This window comes from Pristiophorus japonicus, chromosome 18 (genome assembly GCF_044704955.1).
Source record: "Pristiophorus japonicus isolate sPriJap1 chromosome 18, sPriJap1.hap1, whole genome shotgun sequence".
Lineage (NCBI taxonomy): Eukaryota > Metazoa > Chordata > Chondrichthyes > Pristiophoridae > Pristiophorus > Pristiophorus japonicus.
This window is the reverse complement of record NC_091994.1, coordinates 109,368,271-109,391,462: the sequence shown is the minus strand read 5'-3', so window position 1 is coordinate 109,391,462 and position 23,192 is coordinate 109,368,271. Positions and strand designations below refer to the sequence as shown.

The 23,192-nt window shown below is 49.6% G+C and overlaps 1 protein-coding gene across 3 annotated transcripts in view; it reads right to left on the bottom strand.

The window, feature by feature from the left end:
- The window catches only part of ctnnbip1 (catenin, beta interacting protein 1), a 117,384-nt gene extending 99,559 nt beyond the window's left edge, over window positions 1-17,825 (bottom strand). The window contains exons 1-2 of one of the 3 annotated variants that reach the window (XM_070860527.1): window positions 17,721-17,825; window positions 11,017-11,075 (exon numbers count right to left, since the gene is read on the bottom strand). In XM_070860527.1, the coding sequence (XP_070716628.1) occupies window positions 11,017-11,075; window positions 17,721-17,801 (140 nt within the window). In that variant the 5' untranslated portion in view covers window positions 17,802-17,825. Of the gene's footprint in view, window positions 1-11,016; window positions 11,076-17,720 lie in introns of those variants that run through there. The other 2 variants (XM_070860530.1, XM_070860528.1) reach the window with 2 other exon arrangements.
- Window positions 17,826-23,192: the final 5,367 nt, after the last annotated feature.

Below are 23,192 nucleotides of genomic sequence, written 5' to 3'. Positions count from 1 at the left end.
GGGGAACAGAGAGAGGGGGGGGTCGGGGGAACAGAGAAGAGGGGGGGGTCGGGGAACAGAGAGAGGGGGGGGTCGGGGAACAGAGAGAGGGGGGGGTCGGGGAACAGAGAGAGGGGGGGGTCGGGGAACAGAGAGAGGGGGGGGTCGGGGAACAGAGAGAGGGGGGGGTCGGGGAACAGAGAGAGGGGGGGGTCGGGGAACAGAGAGAGGGGGGGGTCGGGGAACAGAGAGAGGGGGGGGTCGGGGAACAGAGAGAGGGGGGGGTCGGGGAACAGAGAGAGGGGGGGGTCGGGGAACAGAGAGAGGGGGGGGTCGGGGAACAGAGAGAGGGGGGGGTCGGGGAACAGAGAGAGGGGGGGGTCGGGGAACAGAGAGAGGGGGGGGTCGGGGAACAGAGAGAGGGGGGGGTCGGGGAACAGAGAGAGGGGGGGGTCGGGGAACAGAGAGAGGGGGGGTCGGGGAACAGAGAGAGGGGGGGGTCGGGGAACAGAGAGAGGGGGGGGTCGGGGAACAGAGAGAGGGGGGGTCGGGGAACAGAGAGAGGGGGGGGTCGGGGAACAGAGAGAGGGGGGGGTCGGGGAACAGAGAGAGGGGGGGGTCGGGGAACAGAGAGAGGGGGGGGTCGGGGAACAGAGAGAGGGGGGGTCGGGGAACAGAGAGAGGGGGGGTCGGGGAACAGAGAGAGGGGGGGTCGGGGAACAGAGAGAGGGGGGGGTCGGGGAACAGAGAGAGGGGGGGGTCGGGGAACAGAGAGAGGGGGGGGTCGGGGAACAGAGAGAGGGGGGGGTCGGGGAACAGAGAGAGGGGGGGGTCGGGGAACAGAGAGAGGGGGGGGTCGGGGAACAGAGAGAGGGGGGGGTCGGGGAACAGAGAGAGGGGGGGGTCGGGGAACAGAGAGAGGGGGGGTCGGGGAACAGAGAGAGGGGGGGTCGGGGAACAGAGAGAAGGGGGGGTCGGGGAACAGAGAGAGGGGGGGGTCGGGGAACAGAGAGAGGGGGGGGTCGGGGAACAGAGAGAGGGGGGGGGTCGGGGAACAGAGAGAGGGGGGGGTCGGGGAACAGAGAGAGGGGGGGTCGGGGGAACAGAGAGAGGGGGGGGTCGGGGAACAGAGAGAGGGGGGGTCGGGGAACAGAGAGAGGGGGGGGTCGGGAACAGAGAGAGGGGGGGTCGGGGAACAGAGAGAGGGGGGGGTCGGGGAACAGAGAGAGGGGGGGGGTCGGGAACAGAGAGAGGGGGGGGTCGGGGAACAGAGAGAGGGGGGGGTCGGGGAACAGAGAGAGGGGGGGGTCGGGGAACAGAGAGAGGGGGGGGTCGGGGAACAGAGAGAGGGGGGGGTCGGGGAACAGAGAGAGGGGGGGGTCGGGGAACAGAGAGAGGGGGGGGTCGGGGAACAGAGAGAGGGGGGGGTCGGGGAACAGAGAGAGGGGGGGGTCGGGGAACAGAGAGAGGGGGGGGTCGGGGAACAGAGAGAGGGGGGGGTCGGGGAACAGAGAGAGGGGGGGGTCGGGGAACAGAGAGAGGGGGGGTCGGGGAACAGAGAGAGGGGGGGGTCGGGGAACAGAGAGAGGGGGGGGTCGGGGAACAGAGAGAGGGGGGGGTCGGGGAACAGAGAGAGGGGGGGGTCGGGGAACAGAGAGAGGGGGGGGTCGGGGAACAGAGAGAGGGGGGGTCGGGGAACAGAGAGAGGGGGGGGTCGGGGAACAGAGAGAGGGGGGGTCGGGGAACAGAGAGAGGGGGGGGTCGGGGAACAGAGAGAGGGGGGGGTCGGGGAACAGAGAGAGGGGGGGTCGGGGAACAGAGAGGGGGGGTCGGGGAACAGAGAGAGGGGGGGTCGGGGAACAGAGAGAGGGGGGGTCGGGGAACAGAGAGAGGGGGGGTCGGGGAACAGAGAGAGGGGGGGTCGGGGAACAGAGAGAGGGGGGTCGGGGAACAGAGAGAGGGGGGTCGGGGAACAGAGAGAGGGGGGGGTCGGGGAACAGGAGCGGGTGTCGGTTGGGGCGGGGCGGGGGAGAAGCGGGCCTCGGGTCGGGGCGGGGGAGCGGGTGTCCAGTCTCGGATCGGGGCGAGGGGGGGAGCGGGTGTCGGGTCGGGTCTGGTCGGCGGGGGGGGGTGGAGTGGGGAGCGCGAGTGTCGGGTTTGGTCGGGGGGGGAGCCTCATTCAGCCAGGGCTAGGGGCTGCGTGCTTCGGGCCCCTCCCACACAGTTCAGCGCCTGGAGCTACTGCACTTGCGTGCCGACTGTAGCGCGCATGTGCAGAGGTCCCGGCACTGTTTTCAGCGCCGGGACCTGGCTCCGCCCCCCCCCACAGCTCCGAGGGCCACAGGACCTGTAAGTAGGTGGAGAATACCGAGGATTTTTTTAGGCGCCGTTTTAGGCACGAAAAACGGGCGCCCAGCTCGGAGGGGTGCCCGTTTTTTTTCTTGTGGAAACTTGGGCCCTTTCTTTCTCTGCCTCCTGAGATCAGTCATGAAAAAAAATAGGTTTTTGTTTGGGAGTCATCTTTGTTTGCTGGGCACCGTCCCAAGCAACCAGTTTGGAGCAGATGCATTAAGATACCATCAATCAGAGGGACAATCCTATTCAGTATGGTCCTATACAGAACCAAGAGCTTCCTGTGCCAGGCTCAGAGATTTCTCATATTTCCGATTTTCTGATGACAGTGCTGAACAGATCCTGGTTTTGTGGGATCGATGAAGGCGATGTCTCACCCAGCCACCTTCTGGCTGATGTTACACAAGCATACCCAATCTGCATGTTTCTTGCAGAAGCAATCTCTTGAATCGGTTATTTTCTTGCTGATAGTTGGACAATCTTAAAGCTGTTACTGGTGGCATTTAATACTGCTGAGCTAACTCCCCTTAAGCTCTCCAAAAATACCTCGAGATCATTGTTATTTCTGCATTTCTTGGAGAGGATTTTTTTTAAAATAAAGTGTTGATGAACTCAACCAGACCAAGTTTAAGGGAGTTCCACCTGCCCTAACCAACTCCTTTCCTCACCAATTCAGTCTCATGAAGACATTAACACATTGCTGTGGCACAGTTCCATGGGTTATAGAGCACCATGTACTGAAAACCACCTGTGTTGTGCCATGTATAATGAAAGTCTCTGCACTGTTTAGTAACTTGTAAAGAAATGTAAATGTATTGCCATCCATTCAGTGTACTGCTTTCATCTGCATAGTGCTACATGTAACGTGATTCGTGATCGGTATTGAAATGTATCCTGGAATCTAATGTTCTCATCTGCTCCATGTAATACCCTCATTTGCACAGTACTACATGTAATGTGATTTACAGATTGTCGTAAACTGTACCTTGAAAAAATGAATTGTATGAATTGCTGACTGCAAGGTACTGAACTATTTTCCAAAGTATTGCAAAAATTTTATATGAATAAAGTATATTTTTGGGGAAAAAAATGGGTTAGCTCACCCAAGAGACTGCTGTGGATGTGTTGACCTTCAAAATGAAAGTCAGCAGGCTGGATCAAGCTTCACCGTGGCTGGATCAAAATCCTGAACCACCCTCCCTCAACAGCACTGTGGGAGCACCTTCACCACACGGACTGCAGCGGTTCAAGGCGGCGGCTCACCACCACCTTCGAGGGCAATTAGGGATGGGCAATAAATGCTGACCATGCCAACGACATCCACATCCCGTGAATGATTTTTTTTAAAAATACAATGGTGGGCGATCGCAGCCAAGCCCTATTCCATCCTCACCCAACATCCATGCAAGAGATTGGGAACAGGAATCCTGCCCAACAGTCCCCCCTCCCTCACCCTGCGCGTCAAGCCCAATTTTCGTACTCCATTCACCACTTTGGCTGTGGCAAGTTAACGCAGTTCGGCTCTGGGATCAAACCTGGTGCCTTTCTCGTCTGCATGGTTCTGCTAATCACTGGATAAACTTACTGACACATCAGGGAGAGCCAAGAGAGAGTTGACTGAACACGCTGTATGGAACCACTAAAACTCCCATATATATCAGGCAACATTAATTAGGAACTCTCACATCATTGGCCTCAGTAACTCGCTTCACATCAGTCCCTTAATGATTATATACTCAAAATTGCATTCATATTTTGAAAGTTAACAAGGAGCGCAGCATTCAAAGGGTTAAGGCATTTTGACGTCTAAACTTTTCACGTTACTGGTGTATAGCAAGCAATCGCCACACTAACAGCCACAGGGTACGATATTATAGTCTTATAGATCCATGCACTGGCTAAAGATTAGTCACACCGAAATAGAGAGCTTACACTCAGTGGCAAAGTACAGGATACTGGTGACAGAAAACAGTGAAAATTATACTTCAAATAAATTTAAGTCCATGAGTATAATAAAACAAATACAATCTGTGGTTTTTAAGCTTTAGTTGGTGAACTATCCCACTCCCTAAAATGACATATTTGACGTCTCTTGCAATCTCCTAGAACTTCACTTTCATTTTTTTGTGTCTCTTCAAGGTGAAGGATATCATTGCTGGGGAATGGAACAATCCAACCTTGGTATGCCGGCGAGTGTCAAGAACTCTGATCATCACAGGCCATATGCAGAGTACAACGCACTACTCTCTGCCTCTGCAATGTCTCTCGAGCACAGGTTCAGAAGAGTCAGCGATGGTAAATTCTCAATGAGTATGTTTTTTTGATCAGCAGCCAATCACCACTCAAGAGTCTACAAGCCAAGCCACTGAGAAACAACTGTAGTTCAGAAGGACAAAATCAATCTCGCTTTGTTTGTTTTTTTCCCCCGCAGTTCAAGTGGAAATAGTACAAAAGTTTCACTTGCACACCATGACATTTCACCAGAATCGTAGTGACAAAATCCACTCTATGATTTGTCAATTTGTCTGTCCCTCTTCCCACTGTCCAAAATACTGTTTCCTCAGGTACGCACCACATTGTTCCAATTGGGAGGCGGGGGGGGGGGGGGTGGAAAAGTACTTTTAAAAAGTTACATTTCCTGTTACATGTCCCCTTTGGCAATGAAACAAAATGGAGTCCGGTCCTCCCAGAAGCCCCTGCAGCGAACAGTCTGCTTCTGCATAAACATGCTAACCTTGACAAACTGCTGATAGCGATTTAATTGAGAAAAGCAGGAGCCATCTGTTTGAGCGAGGGAACCTTGAATATACCCACCCAACCGGAGGCTTAACCACCAGATAACAGAAGAATGTCCTGTTGCTATGCTAAACCTTAGAAGGACTAGATAAAGGTTGTACAGATATGTAAAGGACGTGGTACTAATTAAATGATCGGAGAACTCGATCTATATTTGCTGACCGCCAGGGCAGAACTGATACACGTGATGGAACCATAACTTTTTATTCTACTGTATAAAGATATTGTAAATTTGTACCACTGTGGGAGTCTTTGCTCAGCCTTTGACTGAGCAAGACTCTTCCTTGCTGCAAGTAAAACTTATTAAAGGAACATCTACCGGAGCGGATTGTGTCAGAGTCTTATATTGAGAGTTGAGATTTCGACAGTGGGGGAGGGGTGCAATGCTTACGTGAGTCAGTGAGTGAGTAATCTCCGCAAGATCCTGCAAATCTCCTGGGAGGACAAACGGACCAACGTTAGCGTCCTTGACCAGGCTAACATTCCCAGCATTGAAGTACTGACCACACTTGATCAGCTCCGCTGGGCAGGCCACATTCTTCGCATGGCAGACACAAGACTCCCAAAGCAAGCCCTCTACTCGGAACTCCTACACGGCAAGCGAGCCAAAGGTGGGCAGAGGAAACGTTTCAAGGACATCCTCAAAGCCTCCCTGATAAAGTGCAACATCCCCACCAACATCTGGGAGTCCCTGGCCAAAGACCGCCCTAAGTGGAGGAAGCGCATCCAGGAGGGCACCGAGCACCTCGAGTCTCATCGCCGAGAGCATGCAGAAAACAAGCGCAGGCAGCGGAAGGAGCGTGCGGCAAACCAGTCCCACCCACCCTTTCCTTCAACCACTGTCTGTCCTACCTGTGCCAGGGACTGTGGTTCTCGTATTGGACTGTTCAGCCACCTAAGGACTCATTTTTAGAGTGGAAGCAAGTCTTCCTCAATTCCAAGGGACTGCCTATGATGATGACGGTGTTTCCCAGAGGGAGGTGCTCACGGTTGAAGCACAGCCTCCTTGCAGGAGCAGCTCATATGTACATCAGTACCGTATTCAACACCCATGATGGGAATAAAGGTCATCTTTCATCTCTCAGCTAACAGCAAATTCTATCCACTTAGCAGATGCTTCGCTTTACAATCGGCATGACGTTGCTGGTTGATTGTTCTTCCCTCATCGACGGGTGTTCATTTTCATCCAAATTAGCTAATCTTTTAAACCCTAGAGTTCTTGAAATCTTTGAAATGTGTTTGCCACTGCTTCTGGTGGAAGTGTAAAAAGAGATGACTAATAAAATCTGCTCAGGAAGCATAGTCATATGGTGTTTTGTGCTGACAGCTGTATGCCAAGTAATTACAATATAAAGTTGTTGTGGCTGTTAACGTGTATTTAAATAGATACTCAACAGTAAAGGAGACCATCAGAGACAGCATTGTAATCCAAAGAGTCATACATTTCAGATGGGAGACTGAAGACATCAATGTTCTTTATGGGCGAACAATTTACATTTATTTAGCGCCTTTAATGTAGTAAAATGTCCCAAGGCGCTTCACAGAAACCAAGCCACATAAGATGATATTGGGGCAGATGTCCAAAAGCTTGGTCAAAGAGATAGGTTTTAAGGAGTGTCTAGAAAGTGGAAACATAGAAACATAGAAAATAGGTGGAGTAGGCCATTCGGCCCTTCGAGCCTGCACCACCATTCAATATGATCATGGCTGATCATTCCCTCAGTACCCCTTTCCTGCTTTCTCTCCATACCCCTTGGAGAGGTAGAGAGGCGGAGAGGTTTAAGGAGGGAATTCCAGAGCTTAGAGCCTTGGCAGCTGAAGGCACGGCCACCAATGGTGGAGCGATTAAAAGTGGGGGGATGCACAAGAGGCCTGAATTGGAGAAGCGCAAAGGGATTGTAGGGCTGGAGGAGATTACAGGGATAGGGAGCTACAGAAACCCTGGAAGTCCATTTTTGAGACTTGTTCGTGAATAAGCCTTCAGTTCAGAGGACTTGCAATATTTGCCCTGAAAGCTGCACCTACCATGACTGAGTTGCTACCTTGATCACAATTGCTCCTGAATGAAATAAAATAAAATGACGAACGGAATCATGGGACTGGTGTGTTTGACTTCTGCACCTCCTGTACAGACTAGCACGCTTCAACATATTTATTGCGTGTTTAGGAACACACTTAAGCACATACGGTGTCCTGGCCAATATTTATGCCTCGACCAACATCACTAAAACAGATAATCTGGTCATTATCACATTGCTGTTTGTGGGAGCTTGCTGTGCGCAAATTGGCTGCCGCGTTTCCCACGTTACAACAGTGACTACACTCCAAAATGTACTTCGTTGGCTGCAAAGCACTCCTGTTGCAGCAGTTTTAATATATTAGCTGGGGCAGAGAGGAGTGGTGATTTAATAACCCCAAGCTGTCACCTTCATTTCCTCACTCTAATTGCTGTATAAAAATGTAATTAATGCACTGAAACCTGAATCATTTGCACAGATGATTTTTTTTTAATAAAAGCTGGGACTGCATTAATTAGAGCACTGACCTCCATATGAAAGTTTGAGCAAAATAATTGCTCCTCATCCTGACTGACACCTTGCATAATTCATTAATACTGTGCTCATAGCACATATTCATAATAAACTCGAAGATTTATATTTTGAATATTTATGAGAAGTGGTGTTAAAAATGGGGACTGCGGTGGGTGAGATTAGCGGTTTTCAAACTTTTCTGCGTGGGAAGACGCTGTGTGAATACTGATCCGTTCTCAAATCTCTCTTGCAAATATTGGCATACTCCCACGGACTGGACCCCCTGCCTAACTTCTGAAAGATTTTGACAGCTTCCCAAACGGAGAACATCTTTGCAGAAAATGCTTTAGTAGGCAGCAAGGAAAGTAAGCAACGGCAAGTCAATAGCAAGCGTTACGTATATCTGAGGACTTCAACAGGCCCCCAGTCTGAAAACCTTTTTGGGGAGGTGGGGGCGTGGGGGAGAATTGGTCCTCGGTACATGCATCGCAAAACAGGCGCAAAAAAGGACCAATTTCTGGGCGCAACATCCTGGGCCCCAAGGACTCCCGAACAACCCTGGACCTGAAATTAGGTCGGCCCCATGTTACAGGCATCTGAGACGGCCGCCTTAAACAGGCGTTAGGCCCCTTGCATATGCTAATGAGGGACATAATGCTTAATGACCCTTACCAGAAACTGGGCTGCTCGGAGTAGAGCAGGACTTGGGCCTTGATTGGGTTTACGAGACACAGTTGTGGCCCAGCCAGTGGCGGTCACCAAAACAGTAAGTCAATAATTTTCACTCCTCTATGACACAAAAATTGGCCGTGTGGTTGACAATGAAGAAGAAAGCAGTAGACTGTAGGAAGATATCAATGGACTGGTCATGTGGGCAAAACAGTGGCAAATGGAATTCAATCCGCAGAAGTGTGAGGTAATGCATTTGGGGAGGACTAACAAGGCAAGGCAAGGGAAGGACACGGAGAAGTGTAGAGGAACAAAGGGACCTTGGAGTGCATGTCCACAGATCCCTGAAGGTAGCAGGCCAGGTAGATAAGGTGGTTAAGAATGCATACAAAATACTTGCCTTTATTAGCCAAGGCATTGAATACAAGAGCAGGGCGGTTATGCTTGAACTATATAAAACAATAGTTAGGCAACAGCTGGAGTACTGCGTGCAGTTCTGCCCACCACGTTACATGAAAGTTGTGATTACACTGGAGAGGGTGCAGAGGAGATTTACGAGGATGTTGTCTGGACTGGAGACTTTTAGCTATGGAGGACAGATTGGATAGGCTGGGGTTGTTTTCTTTGGAACAGAGGAGGCGGAGGGGAGACCTAATTGAGGCATATAAAATTATGAGGGGCCTGGAGTGGACAGGAAGGACCTATTTCCTTTCGCAGAGGGGTCAACAACAAGGGGCCATAGATTTTAAGTAATTGGTAGGAGGCTTAGAGGGGATTTGAGGAGAAACTTTTTCACCCAGAGGGTGGTGGGGGTCTGGAACTCACTGCCTGAAAGGGTGGTAGAGGCAGAAACCTTCACCACATTTAAAAAGTACCTGGATGTGCACCTGAAGTGCCGCAACCTACAGGGCTATGGACCCAGAGCGGCAAAGTGGGATTAGGCTGGATAGCTCTTTGTCGGCCGGTGCCGGCGCGGACACAATGGGCCGATTGGCCTCCTTCGGTGCTGTAAATTTCTGTGATTCCTCCTCCTGGCCCCACAGTACTGCGATCGCACCCCGCCCCTCACCTGCAGGCCGCTGCTGGCGAGACCAGTGGCCTGAACTTGCGTGTTTCTGTTGGGAGAGCTGCCTGTGGAGGTGGGACAGGTGCTGGCAGCTCTCCCGGAATATTTAGATGAGGCCCAAGGTTCAATTGTGTGCAATCTTTGGGCCTCCGTCCTCTGGACCATTCCCAGTGCCCACAAGCAATGTCAGGGACTTGGGTTAGACCCTGCCCTTTGGCCTCCAGGACTTTATGGGGATGAAAGACTTCTCTGTGAGGGGCAAGGATTGCAAGGGAAAAATAGCGCAATCTCAACTCCGCTCCTAATGGACATCTGTAGCTGAAAATCACTCACACTTCTGCTTCAAGTAGCATTTACATTCGGAGAAGCCATAATACACATCGTTTTGAAACGAATTCACGGGATGTGGATGTCGCTGGCAAGGCCAGCATTTATGATCAGCCATGATCTTATTGAATGGCCTGCTCCTGCTCCTATTTCTTATGTTCTTATTGCCCTCGATAAGGTGGTGCTGAGCTGCCTTCTTGAATAAGTGGCTTGCTTGGCCATTTCAGAGGGCAATTAAGAGTCAACCACATTGCTGTGGGTCTGGAGTCACATATAGGTCAGGCTGGGTAAGGACGGCAGATTTCCTTCCCTTCAGGGCATTAGTGAATCAGATGGGTTTTTACGACAATCTGATAGTTTCATACTAATTTAATTGAATTGAATTTAAATTCCCGAGTTGTCGTGTTGGGATTTGAACTCATGACTTATGAAGATGTGTGTATAAGCTCAACCCGTGGATTGATGCACAGTGCTGAGGGAATTCTATTCTGCACCGAGCCTGGGAAATTATTTGCAAGACACTGATGTTGCATTCTACATTTGCACCAACATCCCCTCAGATAAAACTCAAACAATATTTATTCAGCCACTGGAACATCCAGCTATCAATCAATTTTTAAATCCCCACGTTCCGTGTTATTACAATATGACACTGGGACCACAGCAAGTTTCCACCTCGGAAGTCCAGCATTAGGAAAATCCAATCTCAGCTGCAAAAGAAATCAGAAGCTGTGTGTTGCAGGGGCTGAAGTCACACCCTGTGCTGGGCGTTGAGAATGGGCGTGAGCGCATGATCAGGAAGGAAACCCATTCACACGCAGCTCAAAAGCAGCAATTTGGAGACGGACCCCACCTCTTCCAGTTAGAAGGCCACACATGGCAGGTCTCCGCAAGGCTAACATGCAACTTTTTTCCTCAAGTCGGGAGAAACACTCAAAACCTGTTGTCCTAATAGCAACACAAACAGCTAAATTCTACAGTGCCTGGTACCCAGGCCAGTATTGTAGAAGCTCTTCCTGAAGTGATTCAGCAATATAAGATGTGCCATTAGAAGATTAGAATGCCTTGTTAATCTTTGACCTTCTAACTATAGGACACCATCAATAAATAATAGGAAATGGCAAATTAATGGGAGCACAGATCTAAGCTTTATATGTGGTGCCTGGTATGCACTTATGCAGCCCAGTCTTTACCCGATACTCTCCGTTATTTGCGGTCGGCATGGAGTCTGCGTGTATACACACAGCGCACAAAAGGACATCAAGTCAGTGCTAATATTTTCTGCTTGACTCTTACCTTACACGAACATGAGGTGAGGATAGGATCCTATATCCCTGCAATCTCCAATAACACTCCTTTCAAGGTTTACATAGGAAGAAAGAAAAAATGTGAGATTATATAGCAGCTTTCACAACCAATGAATTGCTGTTAAAGTGAAGTCGCTGTTTATGAGAGCAAATACAGCAGCCAATTTGCATGCAGCAAAGTCCCCAAAAAAGCATATAAGACAAGTTACTAATTCCCTCCCCCACCCCAAAGCTGCGCGTGCACGCGGACAAGGTTCCGTGCAGCAGCACCCCAGCTTTTGCATTGGAAATACTGCTCAGGCGCAGAGATTTAAAGCGACCATGCACTGAAAGAAACAGGCTGCACAGAACATTGTGCAGCCGACAGGGAACATTACAAATGACCAGTTCATATGTTTCAGCTGGTGTTGGTTTAGGGATATACATTGGCCGGGGTAATGACCACATATGATTGAGAAATCCGTGCCCTTGAAATCATAACTCTGCAAGAAGTCAGCACATTTGAGGGGAGGGAAGAAAAATTAAAAGATATAGAATCGTCCAGCAGAGAAGGAGGCCAAAGGGAGTGAAGGGTTATATGGAGCGGGCAGGGAAGTGGAGTTGAGACCAAAATCAGATCAGCCTTGATCTTAGGCTCGAGGGGCCAAATGGCCTACTCCTGCTCCTATTTCTTATGTTCTTTAGGCCCATCTTGCCTGTGCTGGCACAACAGATAAAGAAAGACTAGTATTTATATAGCGCCTTTCAAGACCACCAGGCATTGCAAAGTGCTTTACAACCAATGAAGTACTTTTTGAAGTGCAGTCACTGTTGTAATGTAACAAACACAGCAGCCAATTTGCACACAGCAAACTCCCACAAACAGCAGTGTTATAATTACCACATAATCTGTTTTTGTTATGTAGATTGCGGGATAAATATTGGCCAGGGCACCGAGGATAACTCCCCTGCTCTTCTTCGAAATAGTGCCATGGGATCTTTTACATCCACCTGAGAGAACAGATGGGGCTCCGGTTTAATGTCTCATCTGAAAGACGGCACCTCCGACAGTGCAGCACTCCCTCAGCACTGCACTGGGAATGTCAGCCTAGATTTTTGCACTCAAGTCTCTGGAGTGGGACTTAAACCCACAACCTTCTGACTCAAGAGGCGAGAGTGCTGCCCACTGAGTCACGGCTGACACTTGATAATAGATAAGTCCTGACAGCTCAGAGGTGAAGTCTGTGGCTCTGAGTCAGGCCAGGAATGTCACTTTACCAGCTTTAGTTTTTGAAATGACGTCACTGTTGTAATGTAGAAAACACAGCAGCCAATATGCGCACAGCAAGCTCTCACAAACAGCACTGTGCTGAATTAACCTATCGCAGCAGGTGCAACGGAGTTGGAATTGGGTACCGCACCCCTTAGGTTAGGGAGGGTAAAACTGGTCAGGGTTCCTGCTGCTCCAGAATCCAATGCGACATTCCTTACTAGAAGTGCGCATGTGCGGACAATGGATAACATCAACATCAGGCTTGGCTGTTGACACTCAATAGGCTGCTGGCTCTCTCCGGTGCGTCTTGTGCATGAATAGCAATCACTTAAGCGAGGGTCCAGATAATGACTCAACAAAAAGCAAAATACTGTGGATGCCGAGTCCTGATAATGACTGCTGCCCTTGTAATTGTGCCCCAGTGAGTGAGGCCAATGTTTGAATGAGATTGGGGGAACAATTGGAGCGGACAGGCGGGCTGGGGGGGGGGGCGGGGGCCATGGACAGAAATTAAAACAAACTCCTGCAAAATCAGCAAAGATTTGGTTCAGGTTGACAACGAGAGGGCAGAGAGCTTTCATACCCGCCAGAAATCCCACTCCGAACACTTAACATTACTAGCGGAAGGAGCGCGTGGCAAACCAGCCCCATCCACCCCTTCCCTCGACGAATGTCTGTCCCACCTGTGACAGGGTCTGTGGCTCTCGTATTGGACTGTTCAGCCACCAGAGAATTCACTTTGGGAGTGGAAGCAAGTCTTCCTCGATTCTGAGAGACTGCCTATGATGATGATGATTACACGCTATAGCGATGAGCTTTTGTTAGACTAAGTCGTTAATGCGACAGGATACAGAACATAAATTACTCTGCAAAATGACTTCGGGTGAACTGTTGCTCTGCAAGTGAAGCAGCATGCACTTGATCACTCCTGGTAGGAATCCTACTGGTAAAATCAAAACTACAGCCATTCAACCACAGCGACATAAAATATGGTGCAGACAATTCATTACCTTTGGCAAAAGAACTCTGTGGTCAGGGCACTATTTTCTAATCAGGTTCAGCATGTTAAATGCACAACAACAACTTGTATCACTATAGCACCTTTAACGTAGTGAAACATCCCAAGGAGCTTGACAGGAGCGTTATAAAGCAAAGTTTGACACCGAGCCATGCAAGGGGAATTAGGGCAATGCTTGGTCAGAAGTAGGTTTTAAGGAGTGTCTTAAAGGAGGAAAGCGAGGCAGAGGGGTTTAGGGGGGAATTCCAAAGCTTGGGGCCTTGGCAGTTGAAGGCAGGGCCACCAATGGTTGAGCGATTAAAATCAGGGGTTCTCAATAGGCCAGAACTAGAGGAATGCAGATATCTCTGGGGGGGGGGGGGGGGGCTGGAGGAGATTACAGAGATAGGGAGGAGCGAAGGAATGGAGGGATTTGAAAACAAGGATGGTAATTTTAAAATCGAGGCATTGCTTAACCAGTGGCCAATGTAGGTCAGTGAGCACAGGTATGATGGGTGAGCGGGACTTGGCGCAGGTTAGGACACGGGCAGACGAGTTTTGGATGACCTCAAGTTTACATAGAGTAGGTGGGAGGCCAGCCAGGAGTGTGATGGAATAGTCAAGTCTAGAGGTAAGAGAGGCATGGATGAGGATTCAAAATTTCCACAAGTTCCTATAGTCTTGATAACACGGATTATTCTTGATTTTCTCCAGATGTCACACAGGAGTGACTCATTGCCATTCTGCTTCCTTTAGTCACCAGAGTGTGATGGCTTAAGGTGTGGAATTGTTATCAGTACTGGTCCTTAGGTCAGAAGCAGCCATGTAGTGCTTTTAGAAACCCCCGGCCAACATTCTTACAGGGCTTGACAGGGTAGATGCAGGGAGGATGTTTCCCCGGGCTGGGGAGTCCAGAACCAGGGGTCACAGTCTCAGAATAAGGGGTAGGCCATTTAGGACTGAGATGAGGAGAGATTTCTTCATTCAGAGGGTGGTGAATCTTTGGAATTCTATACCCCAAAGGGCTTTGGAGGCTCGGTCGTTTCTATTCAAGACAGAGATCGAAACATGGCAGATGCAGTATAACATGGATAAATGTGAAGTTATCCACTTTGGTAGGAAAAACATAAGGACAAAGTATTATTTAAATGGTGATGGCTTGGGAAATGTCAATGTACAGAGGGGCCTAGGTGTCCTTGTACACCAGTCATTGAAAGCAAACATGCAGGTGCAGCAAGCAGTTAGGAAGGCAAATCCTATGGTACAGGACAAGGATGTCTTACTGCAGTTATACAGGGCCTTGGTGAGACCGCATCTGGAGTATTGTGTGTAGTTTTGGTCTCCTTACCTAAAAAAGGATATACTTGCCATAGAGGGAGTGCAGCGAAGGTTCACCAGACTGATTCCTGGGATGGCAGGACTGTTGTATGAGGAGAGATTGGGTCGACTGGGCCTGTATTCACTAGTGTTTAGAAGAATGAGAGGGGATCTCATTGAAATGTATAAAATTCTGACGGGGTTAGATAGACTGGATGTGGGGAGGATGTTTCCCCGGGCTGGGAAGTCTAGAACAAGGGGTCACAGTCTCAGGATACGGGGTAGGAAATTTAGGACCAAGATGAGGAGAAGTTTTTTCACTGAGGGTGGTGAACCTGTCGAATTCTCTACCACTTAAGGCTGTGGAGGCCGAGTCACTGAATATATTTAAGGAGGAGATAGATCAATTTTTAGAAACAAAAGGCATCAAGGGGTATGGGGAAAAAGCAGGAATATGGTGTTGAGATAGAGGATCAGCCATGATCATATTGAATGGCGGTGCAGACTCGAAGGGCCGAATGGTCTACTACTGCTATTTTCTATGATAGATTTTTAGATATTAAGGGATATGGAGATAGGGCAGGAAAGTGGAGTTGAGGTAGAACTGGCCCCAACAACTTTCTGCGGTAGAGAATTCCATATGCTCACAACTCTGAGTGAAGATGTTTCTCCTCATCTCGGTCCTAAATGGCGTACCCCTTATCCTAAGACTGTGACCCCTGGTTCTGGACTTCCCCAACATCGGGAACATTCTTCCTGCATCTAACCTGTCCAATCCCATCAGAATTTTATATGTTTCTATGAGATCCCCCCTCATTCTTCTAAACTCCATTGAATATAAGCCTAGTCGATCCAGTCTTTCTTCATTGGTCAGTCCTGCCATCCCAGGAATCAGTCTGGTGAACTCCCTCAATAGCAAGAATGTCCTTCCTCAGATTAGATGATCAATGTACACAATATTCAAGGTGTGGCCTCACCAAGGCCCTGTACAAGTGCAGTAAGACCTCCCTGCTCCTATACTCAAATCCTGTCGCTATGAAGGCCAACATGCCATTTGCCTTCTTCACCGCCTATTGTACCTTTACGCCAACTTTCAATGACTGATGTACCATGACACCCAGGTCACGTTGCACCTCCCCTTTTCCTAATCTGTCACCCATTCAGATAATAATCTGCCTTCCTGTTTTTAAGCACCAAAGTGGATAACCTCACATTTATCTACATTATACTGCATCTGCCATGTATTTGCCAACTCACCTAACCTGTCCAAGTCACCCTGCAGCCTCTTAGCATCCTCCTCACAGCTCACACTGCCGCCCAGCTTAGTGTCATCTGTAAACTTGGAGATATTACATTCAATTCCTTCGTCTAAATCATGAATGTATATTGTAAATAGCTGGGGTCCCAGCACTGAACCTTGCGGTACCCCACTAGTCACTGCCTGCCATTCTGAAAAGGACCCGTTTATTCCTACTCTTTGCTTCCTGTCTGCCAACTAGTTCTCTATCCACATCAATATATTACCCCCAATACCATGTGCTTTAATTTTGCACACTAATCTCTTGTGTGGGACCTTGTCAAAAGCCTTTTGAAAGTCTAAATACACCACATCCACTGGCTCCCTCTTGTCCACTCTACTAGTTACATCCATTCATAGGCGTTTGCTGCTGCTTCTACTTCATAACTAGCAACGAGAAAGTATGTGGCCCATAAATCCCTTGCTTCCACTGGCAATTCAATAGACACATCTCATGGCAGGGGTGAGGGGTGGATATCATTACCCGCCACTCAAATTAGCTCAATTGATAGCACTCACTTGTGGGGCAGAAGGTTGCGGGTTCGACTTCCAAATCAAGATTTAAACTTAATAGTGTAGGCTGACACTTCAGTGCAGTGTGGGTGCACTCTTCAGGGAGAGATGTTAAAGCAGGTGAACAGTATGAACCTCATGCCACTATTCTTAGAGCGAGGAGCTCTCCCAGTGTCTTTGCCAACACTCCTCACTCAATCAATCCCTCCAAAACACACACTAACTGGTCTTACAGCTCATTGCTGTTTGAGACACATATGGCTAACACATTTGCCTACTTGACACTCACTTAAATTCAACGCACTTTTCAGCGATTCCTATATATATTATGCATTATTACTTGTCAGCACAGCAACAAACCACTCCACCAAAGAAAAAAAGAGACTTATATAGCATCTTTAACGACCATTGGACATCCCAAAGCACTTTACAGCCAATGAAGTACTTTGAGTGTAGTCACTGTTGTAATGTGGGAAACACAGCAGCCATTTTGTGCACAGCAAGCTCCCACAAACAGCAATGTGATAATGACCAGATAATGTGTTTTTTTTTTAAAAAGTGATGTTGATTGAGGGATAAATATTGACCCCAGGACACCGGGGATAACTCCCCTGCTCTTTTTTTTCGAAATAGCGCCATGGGATCTTTTACGTCCACCCGAGAGGGGCAGACATCTCATCCGAAAGACGGCACCTCCGACAGTCCGGCACTCACTCAGCAGGGCACCGGTTATTTATTTTTCCGGTAACTAAAAATTAAGCAGCCAAAACTCTTAAAATAACAAAATAAAACAAGGCTGTGTGCCTTTTTGAAGCTCCATCTGTACTGGGTAGTATATATATATATATAGGAGGGGGATTTATATTGTGCTGTGATTGAAACGACTGCTTTCAGCCATTTACAAGCACAATATAAACACTTCACAAATCTCTGAGCAGAAAATGCAAGCTTGGCAGAGATCTTAAAACCTTTACAGAAAGCAGATTAGAATGAATAAAATGTTGAAATGCAAGACAATTTGACAAGAGTGTAAAACAATGACAGAATGGAAGATAATTTGACAACAATTGAAGCTTTGTTCAGCCCCCATTGCTGAGCAATGCTTGGACTTGCAGCACACAGACACACAAAGGTTTTAAACAGCCTCCCTGGCCGCGGAGGTTGGAGGGCGGGCGGGCGGGCGGATGAGGGGTGGCGGCAGTGGACGGTTTTACCGGGCTCCGCCGGGAGGCGGCTGGACTCGAGACAAAGCTCAGGCCCCGGGCCTCGGGAACCGACACAAATTACCTCACACACCCCGGGCAGAGGACTGCTTACCGCCGCGGGCTGTGCTCCGGTCAGGATCCGCGCTGAGGACTGAGGCGGAGCGGCCTTCCCCGGGCTGGCTGTCCGCGGCATAGGCGGGGCTTGTTCCCCCGGGCCCCGCCCTCACCCACTGGGCCCCGCCCCCTCACCGCGGGCCTCTGCCTCCTCGTGCCGGGCCCCGCCCCCTCACCGCGGGCCCTGCCTCCTCGTGCCGGGCCCCGCCCCCTCACCGCGGGCCTCTGCCTCCTCGTGCCGGGCCCCGCCCCCTCACCGCGGGCCCTGCCTCCTCGTACCGGGCCCCGCCCCCTCACCCAGGGTCCCGCTCTCTCCCCCCCCCACCCCCCCCCCCAGACACTGGGTCCGCCCCCATACTGGGCCCCGCCCCTCCCTCACAGGGCCTCACCCCGCTCATACTGAGCCCCGCCTCTCACACCAGGCCACGCCCCACACACCAGGCCCCGCCCCACTCTCCCACACACACCGCCGGGCACTGAGGCCGCCCCGCCGGAGGGGGCAGCAGCGAGATGGGGGGGGGGGGGCCCTGTGTCACTCAGCCAGGCCAGGGGGCGCTAGTGAGGCTAGAGGGAGGGGCAAATACAGGGCATGTGAGGAGGTAAAGGGGCAAGTGAGGGGGTAAAGGGGCTAGTGAGAGGTTAAAGGGGCTAGTGAGGGGGTAAAGGGGCTAGTGAGAGGTTAAAGGGGCTAGTGAGGGGGTAAAGGGGCTAGTGAGGGGGTAAAGGGGCTAGTGAGGGGGTAAAGGGGTCAGTGAGAGGGTAAAGGGGCTAGTGAGGAGGTAAATAGGCTAGTGAGGAGGTAAAGGGGCTAGTGAGAGGCAAGTACAGGGCTAGTGAGGGTGTAATGGGGCTAGTGAGGGGTTAAAGGGGCTACTGAGGGTAAAGGGGCTACTGAGGGTAAAGGGGCTAGTGAGGGCGTAAAGGGACTAGTGAGGTAAAAGGGCTAGTGAGTGGCTGAAGGGGCTAGTGAGGTGATAAAGGGGCTAGTGAGGGGGTAAAGAAGCTAGTGGGGGGGTAAAGAAGCTAGTGGGGGGGGGTAAAGGGGCTAGTGAGGGGCAAATACAGGGCTAGTGAGGGTGTAAAGGGGCTAGTGAGGGGGTAAAGGGGCTAGTGAGGATGTAAAGGAGCTAGTGAGGGGGTAAAGGGGCTAGTGAGGGGCAAGTACAGGGCTAGTGAGGGTGTAAAGGGGCTAGTGAGCGGCTAAAGGGGCTACTCAGGGTATAAAGGGGCTAGTGAGGGGTAAATACAGGGCTAGTGAGAGGGTAAAGGGGCTAGTGAGGGGGGTAAAGGAGCTAGTGAGTGGGTAAAGGGGCTAGTGAGGGACAAATACAGGGCTAGTGAGTGGTAAAGGGGCTAGTGAGGGGTTAAAGGAACTAGTATGGTGATAAAGGGGCTAGTGAGGGGCAATTACAGGGCTAGTGAGGGTGTAAAGGGGCTAAAGGGGCTAGTGAGGGTATAAAGGGGCTAGTGAGAGGATAAAGGAGCTAGTGAGGGGCAAGTACAGGGCTAGTGAGGGTGTAAAGGGGCTAGGGGTAAAGGGGCGACTCAGGGTATAAAGGGGCTAGTGAGGGTGTAAAGGGGCTAGTGAGGGGCAAGTACAGGGCTAGTGAGGGTGTAAAGGGGCTAGTGAGGGTGTAAAGGGGCTAGTGAGGAGCTAAAGGAGCTACTGATGGTATAAAGTGGCTAGTGAGCATATAAAGGGGCTAGTGAGGGGGTAAATGGGCTAGTGAGGGGCAAATACAGGGCTAGTGAGGGTGTAAAGGGGCTACTGAGGGGCTAAAGGGGCTACTGAGGGTGTAAAGGGGCTAGTGAGGGCGTAAAGGGGCTAGTGAGGGGTAAATACAGGGCTAGTGAGAGGGTAAAGGGGCTAGAGGGGGGTAAAGGAGCTAGTGAGGGGGTAAAGGGGCTAGAGAGGGGCAAATACAGGGCTAGTGAGGGAGTAAATGGTCTAGTGAGGGGCTCACATTTAAGGCAACAGGACACTAACAATAATAATACATTTAAAAAATATTATTTACAATTTGTTATGTCTTGAATAAAGAGTCAGACTAGATACTGCAAGCTCAAAGTAAGTGTGACCGTAGTCCTTCATTACAGATCTCAGAGTGCCTCTCCAGCCTATGAGGCCTCCTTATATACAGGTGCTCCCAAGGGATTGTGGGATCCCTTGGGACTCCAGGGGATAAGCCTCTGGTGGTTAGACATGGTAATTACAGGTTTACAAACATAACAACACTCCCACCCCCCCCCCACTCCCACCCAAAGTCAATAGTGTAATTATTTACAATGTGAGTCAATCTCGGGCCTTCCTTTCCCTGGTTCATCGTCTTGGTGCAAATGTTGGTGTTGGTGAGTCATTTGTTGGGCCTTCGCTGGGCTGCTGTGCAGCTGGCCTTGCTGGACTGCTGGGGGTGATGGGTTCTGCTTCATGGTCAACCGCTGGGTCAGTTGCCATTTGTGTATGATTGATAGTTACTTTGTAATCACCACAGATTCTGACGGTGCCATTTCCCTTGAGGACTGGAACAATCGGACTGGCCCACTGATTGAATTCGATTGGCGCAATGATGCCCTCTCATTGCAGCCTGTCCAGCTCGATCTCCACCCTCTCTCTCAACATGTAAGGTACCGCTCTCACCTTGTGATGGATGGGTCGCGCCCCCGGAATCAAATGGATCTGCACTTTTGCTCCTTGGAACTTCCCGATGCCTGGTTCGAACAGCGCGGGGAACTTGCTTAGGACCTGGGCACATGAGGTGTCGTTGACGTACGAAAGTGCTCGGACATCGTCTCAGTTCCAGCGTATCTTTCCCAGCCAGCTCCTTCCGAACAGCGTGGGGCCATCGCCCGGTACCACCTGGAGTGGTAAATCATGCACCCTCCATCGTAGGAGACCTTTACGGTAGCACTGCCAATTACGGGAATCAGTTCCTTTGTGTATATTCTAAGTTTGGTACGGATTGGAGTCAGGACTGGCCTTGAAGCCTTGTTGCACCACAACTTATCAAAAGTCTTTTTACTCATTATGGACTGGGCTTGCGCCCGTGTCCAGTTCCATGGGCACCGGGAGTCCATTTAATTCAACCTTCAGCAATATCGGGGAACACTTTGTGGTAAATATGTGCACTACATATACCTCTGCCTCCTCCGTCTGAGGCTCTGGTTCGTCGTGATCCACCGTGGATCTGTCCTCCTCTGTAACATGGTGGTTTGCAGGATTAGCAGGGTTTGCAACTCGCCTGCACATACGTTGGAGGTGTCCCATTGTTCCACAGCCCTTGCAAGCGTATCCTTTGAAGCGGCATGAATGGAATCGATGATCACCCCCGCAGCGCCAACAAGGTGTTAATTGCCATGTATTTACCACCCTTGATGGTGGACTCCGAGTCATCTGCGGACATGCAGCTACAGGCGTGTAAGTCCTGCCATGTGCATTTCGATTCGAAAACAACATTACTTTGTTCACAGTACTTGCAGCAGTACTAGTGTGCTGGGAAATTTGTTTGGTATTGTCACTGGTGGAGATAAACGCCTGGGCTATCACTTTGACTTTACTCAAGGTTGGAGTCTCTACAGTCAAAAGTTTGTGAAGTATTACTTCATGGCCAATGCCAAGTACAAAGAAGTCCGTGAGGATCTGCTCCAAGTGTCCTTCAAATTCGCAATGTCCTGCAAGGCACCTTAGCTCGGCAACGTAGCTCGCCACTTCCTGGCCTTCAGATCTCTTGTACGTGTAGAACCAATACCTCACCATCAGGTTTAGATGCTCCCGGACCAATGTGCACAACTCATCGTACGACTTGTCTGTGGGTTTTGCTGGAGCGAGCAAATTTTTCATGAGGCCATACGTTGGTGCCCCGCAAGCGGTGAGGAGGATTGTGCTTCATTTGGCAGTGTTCCCTTCTCCTTCCAGCTCGTTGGCCACGAAGTATTGGTCAAGCCGCTTCACAAAGGTTTCCCAATCATCTCCCTCTGAAAATTTCTCCAGGATGCCCACGGTTCTCTGCATTGTTGCGTTGGGGTTCGTCATCTGTATCTCGTTGCCAGTTGTTATGTCTTGAATAAAGAGTCAGACTAGGTACTGCAAGCCCAAAGTAAGTGTGACCAAAGTCCTTTATTACAGATCTCAGAGTGCCTCTCCAGCCTGTGAGGTGCTGCCAAGTTATTTTGGATCCTTTGGGACTCCAGGGGATAAGCCCTCTGGTGGTTAGACATGGTAATTATAGGTTTACATACATAACACAATTAAAGAATGTAATTCACTGAATTAAAATGTTCTCACGTGTTGTGCAAGTTAACTTATTATGAATGGCAATATCATCTTAAATAGGATGTAACAATTCTGTTTGTATTATGAGAACTTTGGAAAGTAACATTTAATCTTAAGTCTTTTGTAGTAGTCGTTAAAACAAAACAGATAACTCATTCAATTCTTTATCCATGGCAAAATCCTCAGACAAGGATTACTGAATTGAATTATTGAGGCTGGAGAAGTGTGGATACAAATATGTCGATTCAGAACAGGAGGGGATAGACTCTTGCGATCAATGTTGCAGTCTTATACAATGCTACGTTATTACAGACATAAAACTTTTAATTGTATGGATATATTAGTGGCGCCAAGGAGCCCTGGAAAAACTGAGGTCAGTGGGGGTTAAGGACAAAACCCATCAGTAGCTGACACACAGGAAAATGATCATGATTGTCTGTGTACAATTATCGCAGAGGCAGGACATTGCTGCAGAAGTTCCTCAAGGCAGAGCCCTTGGCCCAAACATCTTCCGCTGTTTCATTGATGGGGCCTTCCCTTTAACATAAGATCAGGAAATGGGATATTTACTAACAATGCCACATTATTTGGATCCATTCACAACTCCAATGACAATGAAGCAGACCATGCCAGGCTACGACAGGATCAGGACAACAACCAGGCTTGGCCTGTCCCAGCTAGTAACATTCATGCTACATAAGTGCCAGGCAATTACCATCACCAACAGGAGAAAGCCCAACCACCTTGCCTCAACAACAACTTGTATTTATATAGCGCCTTTAACGTAGTAAAACACCCCAAGGCGCTTCACAGAAGTGTTATAAGACAAAAAAATTAATTTGATACCGAGCCAGATAAGAAGAAATTATGGCAGGCGATCTAAAGCTTAGTCAAAGAGGTAGGTTTTAAGGAGCATCTTAAAGGAGGAAAGAGAGGTAGAGAGGCGGAGAGGTTTAGGGAGGGAGTTCCAGAGCTCAGGGCCCAGGCAGCTGAAGGCACGGCCACCAATGGTTGAGCGATTATAATCAGGGATGCTCAAGAGGGCAGAATTTGACCATCAACACATTGCTGAATCCGCCACCATCAATATCTTGGGGTGTCCATTGACCAGAGGTGTAACTGGACTGGTCAACAGCACTGTGGCTACAGGAGAAGGACAGAGCTGGACACCCGTTGATGAACGGTTCTCCCCTAACCTCT